Raw genomic sequence first — 15,000 nt, 5'->3', positions numbered from 1 at the left:
AAAACCGTAACCGTAAGTACATTGGAAGACATCGATAGAATTTGCCACTCAGGAGTCCAGGAAAGGCGAGTGGCAATTTAGAATAATCTTATTCTAGATTCACCGGAAACCGGGACATAACAAAAGTGACAATTTACCTACCATCAGAGTAAAAAGTTTAACTGGGAAAAGTGTTTTTTACAAAGTATATTTTACAGTAAATGTGGCGTAGTAGAAGTCCATTAATCCGGCATCAACAAGAGCCAAAATATCAATCAGGCACAGAAAATACTATTAAAATTTCTTGGTAAAAATCCAATTGCATTGCTCATGAAAATATGAGGGCATGTATATCTCCAGTGAGTCTCCAACGAGTTCTGCCAAGTTCCAGATTATCAGGCAACTCTTTGCCAGACTACTCAACACTGGAAATTAATCTAACAAGCTCATTAGGGAAACTACATTTGATGCGAAGTGTAGGTGTGACCTCTGCTAGCCTCCAATGCAGGGGCGGACATACTGGTGCATCCTGTGCGGCCTCACAGAGGTCCAAGAGGTCAGAGAGCCCAAGATGTGAGGGGACCCAAGAGGTGAAGGGGCCCATTACTACCTCCAAAGGATGTGGAATTGTGCATTATGATGAGCTACTGGACTGCAAAGGGCCCATATATTGTTCTTGCATAGGGGCCCGAGAGGTGAGGGGACCCAGGAGGTAATGGGTCCATTACTAACTCTAAAGAGGTGGAATTGTTCGTTATAATAAGCTACTGGACAGCAAAGGGCACATATATTGTTATTGCACAGGGGTCAAAGAGGTAAAGGGGCCCAAGAGATTAAGAGGCCCAAAAGGTAGAGGGGCCCAACAGGTGGAAGGGGCCCAACAGGTGGAAGGGGCCCAAGAGGTGGAAGGGGCCCAAGAGGTGGAAGGGGCCCAAGAGGTGGAAGAGGCCCAAGACGTGGAAGAGGCCCAAGACGTGGAAGGGGCCCAAGACGTGGAAGGGGCCCAAGACGTGGAGGGGGCCCAAGAGGCGGAGGGGGCCCAAGAGGCGGAGGGGGCCCAAGAGGCGGAGGGGGACCAAGAGGCGGAGGGGGTCCAAGAGGCGGAGGGGGCCCATTACCAACTCCAAAGCGGTGGAATTGTGCATTATTATGAGCTATTGCACTGGAAGGGGCCCATATTTTGTTCCTGCATAGGGGCCTTTTCGGTCTGTGTTAGCCATTGTCCATAGTTGACACTCACAGGACTCCAGAATTCTGAGATACGGAGAACTCTATGGAAAGTTAATTTTTCAGTTTTCCCTGGACGGTGCCTGTCCCATGGAGGAGACACTGTCATCCCCAGTAGCTTTATTTTCATCACACACCAATTAATTATTAAGTCTTAAAAAGTAACCGTCATTTTAAATTTTTATTTCATAAATCAACAGTACGTGAGAAAATGAGAAACCCTGTAATACCGGTATATCTTATTAGAGAAATCGGTTTCTTTCTTTCTCTTGGACTGATAATTAACTCTCAAAATTCTCTATTGAATTCTCAACGAATACAGATTTTACTTGAAAATTGAGAGTGAAAAATTAACCCCTTTATAACAAGACGTACATGTACGTCATATATTGTGTTGCTGACTTTGATCTTTCCCAGCAGATGATGGCTGATGTAATAAGCCATCATGTGCCTTAAACAGCCGCAGCTGGAGCAGACCTCCGCCCAGGGTTGGTAACGTTAAATGCTGCTGCTCTTACAGTGACACACAACACAAACCGGCAGGGATGGCACATCATTTCATATGCTCACCCAGGGGCCAATGGGTTGTTATAACAGCCAGGGGTCTGCTGATGACCCCTCATGTGTGTTATGACTCTCCCATAAAAGCTAGCCAATGGCTGACGTTCATAGGAGATCGTAATTTTAGCTATACAGAGCACAAGCGATAGGGGGCTAAAAGCTGCGATCATCCAAAGAGGACTATTAAATACAGGAAAAAGGTTTTTTTTTTTTCCTCCAAAAGATTTAAAAAATATGAACCCTCTCTCAAAAGTTCAAATCACCCCCAAGTCAAAATATAAAATAAATTAATCCGATCACTAAATGATGCATTGAGGAAATAAATAAAAAAAAGCCAGAATTTTATGGGGGTAGGGGGGGGGGGATGGCAGCCGCATAACTGCAATAAAATGCAGTAAGAGGCGATCAAAACATTGTATCTATCCCAAATGGTAAAACCTCAGCTCAGGGCAGAAACAGCAGCATAAGTAAAGATGTATTTTTTTTTTTTAAAAAACCTTTTTTCACTGCTTACATAAGAGAAAAAAAAAAACACAGCTTGTACTCTCACTGACCTGGACAATCTTATTGTCAAATTCATTTAACCATATGGTGAACATGCACTTTATTGCAATTTCAATGCACTTGGAATTTTATCCATTTTCTGATACACTATGTGGACAGAAAAATAAAGAAAAGCTATGGCTCTTGGAAGAAAGGGAGGGGAAAAAAAAATTTCACCTGGGGGTGAATGGGTTAATCCAGAAGGAGAAAGAAGCATATTTCCCTAATAAGATATAAAATTGCTTATTTTTACATGTATTATTGATTTATGAAATAAGGATTAAAACAACAGTACTAATTAATAAATGGAACCCTGTCACATGATAAAGCACTATTAACCTACAGATATGGGGTTAATCTGCAGTGTAATAGCATTTGGAAGCTGCCTGGTGCCTGCACTTCAAAGCCCACTGCCTGGAGAAAATGAACTGACAGCCTCCTCTAATGCAATGCGGCTGTCAGTCAGTGGGGGCGGTTAGAGCCGCCAAACTCCATACAAAGAGCGGTGACTGAACCCATACCAGTGCCGCCATGATGACTGACTGAAACCCGAACGCCGCCGGGAGGAGTTCAAGGAGCAGGCGCTTGGGCAGGATTCAAATGTTATTAATCTACAGATTAGTCAACAATTCACCTGACCATATGTTCATGCCACTAAATTCAACTGGACCAACATAAGCAAACGTCCCCAATCAGGAAACAAATCAGTGGTTCATGGTTAAAATAATAATTTTTATTACATAGATTAAATAACACACATTTAAAAAAACAGAAATATCCTGTAGGGACACTATTATATACCCAGAAACCATTGGTTACATCCAGACAAATAGGGTTATATGTTACAATGACAGAGACTTCTATATATGTGGCAGAATACCATAAAGCAGTGCTGCTAGTAAAACCATACATGCACGCCCCCGGAAGAAGCAAGGGCGAAACGGCGTTTGGGTGCAGGGACGTTTTTACCCGGACCCAGGTTATTTATCAGGTAGCTATTATGGCGTTAGCCTTGGGATGACCTCCTGTTACATCAGGGCAGTGTATATTTTCCAGTTATCAGGCTCTATTTATGGGCAGCTTTATGGATATAATGTGTATTTCAGTGCATGTATGGTTTTACTAGTAGCACTGCTTTATGGTATTCTGCCACATATATAGAAGTCTCTGTCATTGTAACATATAACCCTATTTGTCTGGATGTAACCAATGGTTTCTGGGTATATAATAGTGTCCCTACAGGATATTTCTGTTTTTTTAAATGTGTGTTATTTAATCTATGTAATAAAAATTATTGTTTTAACCATGAACCACTGATTTGTTTCCTGATTGGGGACATTTGCTTATGTTGGTCTAATCTACAGATTAACCCCATATGTGCTGAGTTCACATCCCCAGTAATCATCCATTAGAACGGATCCTGCAGAGATCTGTTGACAAAATGAATTCTCACAGATCTGTTTTTTAAACATTGAAGTCCATGGAGAACGGATCACTTTATAGACTTTATAATACGCCACTGTGGGTGTGCTATCATGCTAATGAATGGCAGCGTCAGAGGATGATCTCATTCACCTCTCCGTGGCCATCACGGTGCGACACTGGATTTCGGCTCAGTGCCGGATCTTCGGTCATGCGCTCTATGAAGCCAGGTGTACGCGTCCTGGCTTCAAACTCATGTAGTGTGCATAACCGGAAGTCTGGGATCATGCGCACTGAGCTGAAGTCCAGGAGTCAGACGCGATGGCAGCGGAGAGGTGAGTGAGGTCATCCTCTGATGCTGCACATTCATTATCAAGTTAGCACACCCACAAGGATGTACTAACATGCTAATGGAGCTAACTAGCCAGGGGAACTAACGCCCATGGGACTAGTCCCTACGCTCATTAGCATGCGACATAAAATCTTTAAAAATACTTTTTCTAAAGATCTCTTTATCTGTGCTAGTGTATACAGGGATTAGCAATATGCACCCAGAATTGCTCGTGGTTCTGGGTGCATATTGGATCTGATAGGTTCCCTTTAATGGCCTTTATAGTTCAGGACCTTTACATTGTTATTAAAGGAACTCAATACAACAGTGATCACTTTTATTATCTCCATGAAATCCGAATCAAACAACTCCCTATAGCTGAGCTTCCTGGATCCATGTGAGACATAAGGGATAAGAACATCAGATATATATACATTTTGAAGTTTGCGACATTGTCCGTTCCGAACACAGAACCACAGACCCGCATTCTTCCACCAAATTAATTAAGTGCCGCCCTGAAGAAAGGTCTCTGGATTTCCATTACCCAATTGATTTACAGCCTATAGAAATGATTACAAGAGGTGCAAGAGAGGGAGGAAGACTAATTACTCCATCAACAATTAGGCGTCATAAACCCACATTGACTAATTTAGACAAATAGCCAAAAAATTACAAGGTGAGAACGGTTTCCTGAGTTGTGAACGTGTTTCTTCTAACCTTTGGTCAGGGCACTGTCTTAAGACAATTCGAGCTATCCTAGGAGAAACTAAAGACAAGGAAGCCAATTTGTCAAATTATACACAGTGAATGGCCGCTGTCAAACTCGGGCTCGGCATGCTGGGAAACACACAGGTTCCAGCGTGTTCCCTCGTCTATCCGTCCCTCACAGCTGTCCATCAAATGCTGCTTTCTCCCCGCGGTCTATTAAATATTTCCCTCACAAATCAATTTTACACATGATCAGCCCATACTCCTACTGAGCTGAACCTCCCCGTTAATTAAGTGAAGAAATTACCATATATATTATATTAATGCAAACATCATTCAGCTGGTAATTCACGGCTGATCTGGATAATGGAAAGGTTGAACACCCATTAACCCAAGTCAACAAAATGGGTTGGCTGGGAAAATCGAGCAGGTCTCCTGTGACTTGTCCCTCTAACTGCAGCACTGCGGTATCTTCCATGGTAATAATTAAAATCCTTCTCCTAGGTCAATACCGGCATTTTTTGGAAGGGAAGTGTCCTCAATGGCAACGCCTCACACGAGAAGGGGAAGGGGGACTTTTTGCAAGTGGGAGAAATTCATTTTTTTTTATCTGACAATTATCACCTTGGTGCAGACTAATTCAGCGCTGCGCCCCTCTTACAGAGATTTCAATGCACCAGAGATTGACATCTCTGAAAAAGGAAAAAAAAAATATAAAAAACCCCTAACATCTCATTTTTAACAAATAAAAGCACAATTTTCCCATGCAGTGAAGAATTATCAGCAATCATGAAATAGGGCAGAGAGAGGGGAAAGTAAAATACATTTAGCACTTCATCTTCTGAGGGCTTCTTCTGGGTCTCGGTTATCACCGCTCCTTCATTCCCTTTTTTTGTGTCCTCTTGCATTGATCTCTGCCTTTTCATCTCTGCAAAATAAATAAACAGAAGCCGGAGAAAGTCCATTATATTTTGGTTGGGAGGATGAGGATAGGGCTCCACATAAAGTGTTTAACGCTGATTAAAATCGACTTGCAGTAAATAACGACAACAAAAAAACACTCGAAATTAAAGAAAACATGACAAGTGTAAAACATCTGGGAGTAAATATTCAAAAGTAAGTGAAAAGGAACAAGGTGATAGCAATGATGTACATAAAGGAACCAAGAGTCTCTATTATCAATGTTTTCTTAGTAGCCAATCAGAGCTCAGCTTTAATTTTTTAAAGGGGTTCACGGGAATACAAAAAAATAAGTTAGAAAAAGAAATGTCCCTATAAATAAACTCAAATATCTTTAAAGGGAACCTGTCAGGTCCAATATGCACCCAGGACCACGAGCAGTTGTGGGTACATATTGCTAATCCCTGCCTAACTGTCCCTGTATACACCAGCATAGATAAAGGGATCTTTAGAAAACGTATTTCTAAAAATCTGTTAGGGTATGGTAATGAGCGAGGGGACTAGTCCCCTGGGCGTTAGTTCCCCTGGATAGTCGACTCCAATAGCATGTTAGTATGCCCCTGTGGGCTTGCCAACATGCTAATGAATGATGAATGTGCAGTGTCATAGGATGATCTCACTCACCTCTCCGCTGCCATCGCCGCCTGATGCTGGATTTTGGCTCGGTGCGCATGACCCCGGAGTTTGGGTTATGCGCACTATGAAGCCGGGTGTACGCGTCCTGGATTCAAACTGAAGTAGTGCCCATGACCGAAACTCCGGGGTCATGCACACTGAGCCGAAATCCAGCATCGGGCGGCGGAGAGGTGAGTGAGATCATCCGGTGACGCTGCACATTCATTAAGGGCATACTAACATGCTAATAGAGCCGACTAGCCAGGGGAACTAACGCCCAGGGGACTAGTCCCTGCGCTCATTAGCATACGATAGAACATCTTTAGAAATACTTTTTCTAAAGACCTCTTTATCTATGCTAGTGTATACAGGGACAGTTAGGCAGGGATGAGCAATATGCACCGGATAATTTAGCTCAGCTCACCCCAAAGAGCCGATACTTTTGGATCCTAAATGGCTATTCATTAAATTTCAGTCCACACTCGGGGTGAATTGGTATTTGAAACAGAGTCGCCCAGGATCAATGCGGTTGAAACCCCACCCGCCATCAGTTAACCAATGTCAGGCTGATTTAAAAGCTTTTATTAGGAACTACTGGTTGAGTGGGTTTCAATCACATTCTGGAGCTAACTGACATTATTCCACCCTTCGTGAAAGCCCACTTGCAGTGCAAGTGTCTTTCAGTGGGATGCCAGCTACCATCGTTCACATAAAGAAAAAGACTGCAAATGATCCATCACCAATTCTAATCTAATACTGGAATTACCAGGTATGCTGAGGTGAGGAGAGGCTGCTCACACTGCTGTCCATCCTTTTTCTGATCTAATATTGGAGATACTAGGAGTGTCAAGATAAGAAGATGCAGCTTTCACTGATGTCCACTCTGTTTTTCATATCTAATACTGGAAATACCAGGTGTGCTGAGGAGAGGCTGCTCACACTGCTGTTCATCCTTTTTACAAACTAATATTGAAGATACTTGAAGTGTCAAGATAAGAAGAGGCAGATTTCACTGATGTCCACCCTGTTTTTCTGATCTAATACTGGAAACACCAGGTGTGCTAAGGGAAGAAGAGGCTACTCCCACTGCTGTCTATCCAGTCTCTGATCTAGTACTGGAGATACTAGGAGTGTTGAGGTAAGAAGAGGCTGCTCAAGATGCTGTCCACCCTTTCTCCGATCTAATACTGGAAATGCTGAGGTAAGAAGAGGCTGCTCACACTGCTACCCATCCTGTTTCCACTCAAATATTGGAGATACTAGAAGTGTCAAGATAAGAAGAGGCAGCTTTCACTGATGTCCACTCTGTTTTTATCATCTAATACTGGAAATACCAGGTGTGCTGAGGTAAGAAGAGGCTGCTCCCACTGCTGTCCACCCTATCTCCGATCTAGTACTAGAGATACTAGGAGTGTTGAGGTAAGAAATGGCTGCTGTCGAATCTGTCTCTGATCTAATATTGGAGATACCAGGAGTGCTGAGGTCAGTGTGGGCAGCATCTTCTTACCTCAGTCCTCCAGGTATGTCCAGAATTAGATCCGAAAGACAGTGTGGCCAGAAGTATGGGCAGCCTTTTCGTCTATCCGAAGTAAGAATAGGCTACTTACACAACTTGTCACCCTGTCTTTCTGATCTAATGCTAGAAACACCAGGGGTGCTGAGGGAAGAAGAGGCTGCTCAAACTGCTGTTCACTATGTCCTACTGATCTAATAATGGGAGTGCTAAGGTAAGAAGAGGTCGCTCACATTGCTGTCTACCCAATCATTCTGATCTTACAGTAGAGATACCAGGCGTGCTGAAGTAAGAAGTGGCTACACACTGATGTCTACCCTTTATTTCCTAACAAAAACTGGAGCTACCAGGGGTGCAGAGGTAAGTCTGCTCACACTGCAGTTCACCCTGTGCTTCTCATCTAATATTGTAAATGCCAGGAGTACTGAGATAAGAAGCTGCTCATTCTGCTGTGCACCCAGTCTATCTGATCTAATATTGGTGATACCAGGGGTGCTGTAGTAAGAGGAGGCTGCTAACCATGCTGTCCACACAATCATAGTGAATGCTGAGCAATTGCTGTGATCTGGAGAAAACCTATGCCAAATACTATACAGTTAGCTCCAGGTCACGTAGCAAAGCATCCTACATCCTACACACAATCATAGTAACCTATAATATCACCATTCTAGTACAGGTTTTTGTCAGTATTTCAAGGCGGCAGTCATTTTAATGTACTGGTGTAATTCCCTCCATAGACAAAATGAGTGTGATTTGGTAAAGTTATTTCAGATATTATTTATGCTATTTTCTTTACTTTTTTTTTCTGTGATGTGATCTGATTGTTTGCGATGGGAAAAGGGGCAGTTTTGTCAGACAGGTTTGATAGAGAAGGCCTTTTGGATTTATATAAAATATAACATGGTAAAAGGACATACGAACGAATCAGGCTACAATTCTATTCTTTTCCAAAGTTAACGGGAACATCAGAGCAATGACCGGATTGGTTCTTATGGTCAAAACATTCACATTTAGGTTGTTCTCTTTCAACCAAAGCTTTGTGTCATATGATGGATCCAAATCAAACCCTAGGATACTGTGTTATAACGGAGGTAAAGTCAACGTTTCCATCCATTTTATGGCAAGAATAATGCTACTTGCTCTGCTATTCTTGTTATCAACATAACTGACAGGGAAACCATATGGAGCAGTTTATGACAGCACGAACATAGTTAATTGGGAGTGACAAAACAATTAGTGGTGCTCCTCAATGATAATGACACCTGATCTGGGGATTCATACAGCAATCTGCGCTATAATGACCAAAAATATGCAGTATATCATACAAGAACATACACAATCCAAAATGTGTTAAAAGGTAATCCAATACCTGGACAGATCTCCACCCATTGACTGTAGGACTCAAGTTCTATTTTTCTGACTGTTAAATCTTTGTTGATCACAACAGGATTCTTGAAGCGATCCGAAGGTTTGTGTGGTCTGTGCAAACCAGATTCTTCAGTACCATTCTAATAGAAAAATATAAATGTGGATCATCACAATGGTTAAAACTAACATTCGCTCTTTCTAGAAAACTAAAGACCTGGGACATAGACATGTAGAGGCTTAAAAGCCTGAACCAGAGTTTTGTATAGAATATTATATATATATATATATATATATATATATATATATATATATATATATATATATATATATATATATATATATATATATATATATATATATGTATATATATATATATCCAGCGAAACACAGTACTGTGCAAAAGTTCTAAGCAGGTGTTAAAAAAGTTCTGCAAAGTAAGAAAGGTTTAAACAACAGAAGCGTAAAAATGTAAGCAAGTGAACAATAGAGAAATTTAAAATCAATCAATATAGATGTGACCGCCCTTTGCTTTAAGAACAGCATCAAAATATTAAAGGGGTTGTCCAGTCTAAAATGACAAATCTGCAGTCCCTGTGTCACTATGTGACTGCAGACTTGTGAGTCCTCACATCATGCGCTGTAAGGGCTCTCCAGTGTCGGAGATGGGAACGACAGCACATGGCCACGAATATGCGAAATTCAGACTCCTGGCCAGAATCCTGGAGAGGCACGGTCTTGCTCAATTCAAGTAACTGCAAACTTGTGAATCCTCAGATTGCATACACTGTGTGCTGTTGGGATTCTCCGGTGTAAGAGCTGGGAACTGCGGTCATGTGGCTGCGAGTAAGAGATGTGCAGACTCCCGGCCAAAATCTGACTAGAAGTGCGAGGTTTCGCTCAATGTGAGTGTATTGTGTCACATATAGTAACTGCAGACTTTTTATTTTAGACCTGACAAACCCTTTAATTCTAAGTACACTTGTGCATCGTCTTTGAATCACTTGGCAGTGAGGTTGTTCCCAACATCTCAGAGAACTAACCACAGATCTTCTGTGTATGAGGCTTGTGCAAACCTGTCCCTTCATGTATTCCCATACAGACTTAATAATAGATCATTTCTCTGTAGGACCGGATCACCACTTCTAAAGCCTGCTTTACACGTTGCAATTTTGCATATGATATCGCATGCGATTTGCAACGCCCCCATCGTATGTGTGGCACGTTCAATTTGTTGAACGTGCCGCACAAACGATTAACCCCCGTCACACGTACTTACCTTCCATATGACCTCGATGTGGGTGGCGAACGTCCACTTCCTGGAGTGGGAGGGATGTTCAGCGTCACATCGACGTCACGCGGCAGCCGGCCAATAGAAGCGGAGGGGCGGAGATGAGCGGGACGTAAATATTCCGCCCACCTCCTTCCTTCCGCATTACCGGCCGGGAGCCGCAGGACGCTGGTAAGATCTGTTCATCGTTCCCGGGGTGTCACACACTGCGATGTGTGCTGCCCCGGGTACAATGAACAATCTGACGTGCAATTTAAGAGAAAGGTACGATGTGTATGCGATGAACGTTTTAACGTTCAATCGCAATCGCACGTACCTGTCACACACTGCAATGTATCTTACGATGCCGGATGTGCGTCACGACGTGACCCCGCCGACACATTGTAAGATACATTGCAGCGTGTAAAGCAGGCTTTAGACTCCTTGTTCTTCTTTATACTGGAGATTGTTCTTAATGACATTGGCTGTATGTTTGGAGATGTTATTCTGCTGCAGAGTAAATTTGGAGCCAATCACACATCTCCCTGATTATATTGCATGATGGATAAGTATCACCATTAATTCTGACCAAATCCTCAAATCAATTTGCTAAAATGCAGCACCAAAATTGCCAGACCCCTCCACCATGCTTCACTGCTGCCTGCAGGCCCTCATAATTGTACCAGTCTTCACCCCTTCAGCATTCTGTCTCCTGTTACAACCAAGTATTTCACCTTTTGACACATCAGTCCAGAGGACCTGCTGACATTTTTCTGCACTCAGTTCCTATGTTTTCATGCATAATTGGGTCGCTTGGCATCAGGACCGGATTATAGGTGGGGCAGGCAGAGCTCCAGCCCCGGGGCCCCCACCAAAAGAGCTGCTAAGGGGGCCCCCACCACCAGGGCCATACTTGCCACTAGGCACCTGTCAGCATTTTTTTTTTCTTCACACCCTCTCCCCCTCTGTAAAGACAGTCTAATAAATCAGCTGTGTTTTCGGGGAGGGGGGGGGCCGCCATTTATTAGTATCTGCGTCTTTAAAACACAAAAACAAACTGCGGGCACAGGACGCTAATTGACCCCGGAAGTTCGTACTCTACTGTTATGGCTAAAAATGTTAACGTTATGGGGCCCCCACCAACCTTAATCTGGCCCTGCTTGGCATTATTCCCTTCTCTAAGGTATGGCTTTTGGCTGTAATTCTTCCATACAGAACAGTTGTAGCCAGACCTCTCTGAACAGGAGATGTGTAGCTGGGTCTCCCAGGTTGTTGCTAGTTCTGAGTTGATGGCAATGCTGGACATCTTTCAATTTGAAAGGGAAGTTAGCATGGTCTGTCGTCAACTGCACTAGGTTTCCTTGGCCGACCACTGCATCTATGGTATGGTCCTCAATGTTCCCCAGTTGTCCTGAATGCTGAGAAATACAGACAGATGCCTATTCATTATGGAATATCATCAGGGAGGTGTCTGATTGGCCTCAAATTTATTCTGCATCAGGACAACAGCAGCAGCATACAGCCAATGTTATTAAGAACTAACTTCAGTGTAAAGAAGAACAAAGTCCTGGAAATCATGATTTGTGTTCAACCTCATCAAATCTGTCTGGTATTACATGAAGAGACAGAAGGGTTTGCACGAGCCTCATACACAGAAGATCTGTGGTTAGTTCTCGGAGATGTTAGTTCTCGGAGATCTGTGGTTAGTTCTCGGAATTCCTGCTGGATTCCTTCAAAAACTGTTTGAAAATGCTGTTTTGAAGGCAAAGGGAGGTCATACCAAATATTGGTTTGATTTAGATTTCTTTTTGTTCATTGATAACAATGATTGTTTAACACTTCAATTTCTGTAAACATTCTGCCTTTGCAGCATTTGATATTTGCATAGAAGGATTGCACAGTACTGTATACACATCTCACCGTTCAGTACTATACGTGCACGTAGCCATTTGTGGCAGATTTATCAAGTGTTTGAAAGAAAAAAAAAATGTCACCACACCAGCCAAAGAAATTAAACTTCTGCTCTGACTGATTGCTAAGGGCCCCAAATACATGTTGTTTGTTTTTTTCACAGTTTTGATTAAATTTGCCCGATTGTCTTCATTTTCAGGTCTGGAAAGCTTAGTACAGATTAAACAGATTGTTCACTAGTTTATTTATGACCTATCCTTAGGATAGGTCATTACTGTCTGATCGGCCGGGGTCCAACACCCGGAACCCCCTCCGATCAGCTGCTCTCAGTGCCACCGCCGGAGGCAGCAGCAGGCAGCCAGAAATGCTCAGTTCCGGAAGCTGCTTCGTCTTCTGATAGTAGTAGCGGCTGGGTACTGCACATTCACCTGCTATTGATCTAAATAGTTCAGCGGTACCCGGCCGCTATCAGTTGATGGGGCAGCTACGGAATGGAGCTTTTCCTGCTGCCACAGCCGGCCCGGAGAACAGATGGTCAGTGGGGGTGCCTGGCTGATCACAAATTGATGACCTATCCTAAGAATGGGTCATCAATGTAAAAGCAAGGGACAACCCCTTTAAATAAGGGTAATGTTCGACTCCGTAACCTTGTCTATGAGAAATGCTCAGTTCTGGAAGCTGCTCCATCTTTTGATAGTGGCTGCGGCCGAGTACTGCACATCCGCCTGTTATTGATCTCAATAGTTGAGCAGTGCCCGGCCGTTATCAGTTGACTGGGCAGCTCCGGAATGCAGCTTTTCTTGCCGCCTACCGCCGGCCCCAAGAACAGATGGTCAGTGGGGGTGCCTGGCTGATCACACATTGATGACCTATCCTAAGAATGGGTCATCAATGTAAAAGCAAGGGACAACCCCTTTAAATAAGGGTAATGTTCGACTCCGTAACCTTGTCTATGAGAAATGCTCAGTTCTGGAAGCTGCTCCATCTTTTGATAGTGGCTGCGGCCGAGTACTGCACATCCGCCTGTTATTGATCTCAATAGTTGAGCAGTGCCCGGCCGTTATCAGTTGACTGGGCAGCTCCGGAATGCAGCTTTTCTTGCCGCCTACCGCCGGCCCCAAGAACAGATGGTCAGTGGGGGTGCCTGGCTGATCAGACATTGATGACCTATCCTAAGGATGGGTCATCAATGTAAAAGCAAGGGACAACCCCTTTAAATAAGGGTAATATTCGAGTCCGCAACCCTGCTATGGTAAAATCACAGTATTGCCAGTACTTTAACATCAAGGAGACCATCAGCAATGAAGAACTTCTTTGCATTGGCAGCATGGTTATTTCCACCCTTTTCCCTCAATACATTAATGGCACAAGTTGCATTATTACTATTAGACCATTAATTATTATTATTTTTTTCCTAATGTAATTACAGGACTTAACACTAAGGGGTACTTTGCACATTGCGACATCGCTAGCCGATGATAGCGATGCCGAGCGCGATAGTCCCCGCCCCCGTCGCAGATGCGATATCTTGTGATATCGAACATTATCGCTACGGCAGCTTCACACGCCCTTTCCTGCCCTGCGACGTTGCTCTGGCCGGCGACCCAACTCCTTCCTAAGGGGACGGGTCGTGCGGCGTCACAGCGACATCACACGGCAGGCAGCCAATAGAAGCAGAGGGGCGGAGATGAGCGGGACGTAAACATCCCGCCCACCTCCTTCCTTCCTCATTGCAGGCGGGACGCAGGTAAGGAGATGTTCCTCGCTCCTGCGGCTTCATACACAGTGATATGTGCTGCCGCAGGAACGAGGCACAACATCGTACCTGTCGCTGCAGCGAAATTATGGAAATGACCGACACTACACCGATCACCGATTTACGACGCTTTTGCGATCATTTATCGGTGCATTTAGGCTCTACACGTTGCGACATCGTTACTGGCTCCGGATGTACGTCACTTTCGATTTGCCCCTGACAACATCGCAGTAGCGAAGTCGCAGCGTGCAAAGTACCCCTAAGGCCATTTCCAAATGTTTTGCTCTCCACTGTAATCCAGGTATATGTTTCATGCATAATAATTCTGTAATTAAACAAAAAAGGAAAAATGAGATAAACAATTTTTCTAATTAAAGGCCAAAACAACTAACAAAAAAAAACAAAAATAAAACAAAAACACATCAACCCCTTAATCCTGAGAAATGTAACTCAGCCCCTGAACTTTCAGCCTCTCCATTATGATGTTTTCATGCAGCTGTGTATATTCAGGAGGCGATTGATATCAATGGCAAAGCTTGTCCCTGCTAATCTCTTCCCCTTTCGCTGCAACCTTCACGGGGAGGGATTCTATCGTGTTATAGTCCCACCGACTCGTACAACAAGAAGAACTAGTTTCTAATTTTATGCCCATTCAGATAAACCACTAATGCTGTATGAAGTCTGAAAAGGTAGGATTAGAATACAACCCCACTGAACTGCATTTCATCCGCTATACCTTTCCAAAGCCAGATTTATAGGTAAGCCCTTTACTGCGACAATTGTTATTTTTTTCTTTTTTTTTTGCAAGGCTTGCAATGGTAATACTGGTAGCAAATTCA

The 15,000-nt window shown here is 43.4% G+C and overlaps 1 protein-coding gene across 7 annotated transcripts in view; it reads right to left on the bottom strand.

Annotated features, from left to right (window-relative positions):
- EHBP1 (EH domain binding protein 1) overlaps window positions 1-15,000 on the bottom strand; it is a 536,928-nt gene that overhangs the window by 115,970 nt on the left and 405,958 nt on the right. For all 7 annotated transcript variants that reach the window (XM_075339243.1, XM_075339247.1, XM_075339245.1 and 4 more), the window contains 2 exons: window positions 9,229-9,367; window positions 5,596-5,699 (listed from right to left, as the gene is read on the bottom strand). In XM_075339243.1, coding sequence (XP_075195358.1) covers window positions 5,596-5,699; window positions 9,229-9,367 — 243 coding nt within the window. The remainder of the gene's footprint in view (window positions 1-5,595; window positions 5,700-9,228; window positions 9,368-15,000) is intronic.

Source organism: Anomaloglossus baeobatrachus, chromosome 3, assembly GCF_048569485.1.
Source record: "Anomaloglossus baeobatrachus isolate aAnoBae1 chromosome 3, aAnoBae1.hap1, whole genome shotgun sequence".
Taxonomy (NCBI): Eukaryota; Metazoa; Chordata; class Amphibia; order Anura; family Aromobatidae; genus Anomaloglossus; species Anomaloglossus baeobatrachus.
The sequence above is the reverse complement of the archived record's forward strand: the minus strand, read 5'-3'. Positions and strand labels throughout refer to the sequence as shown.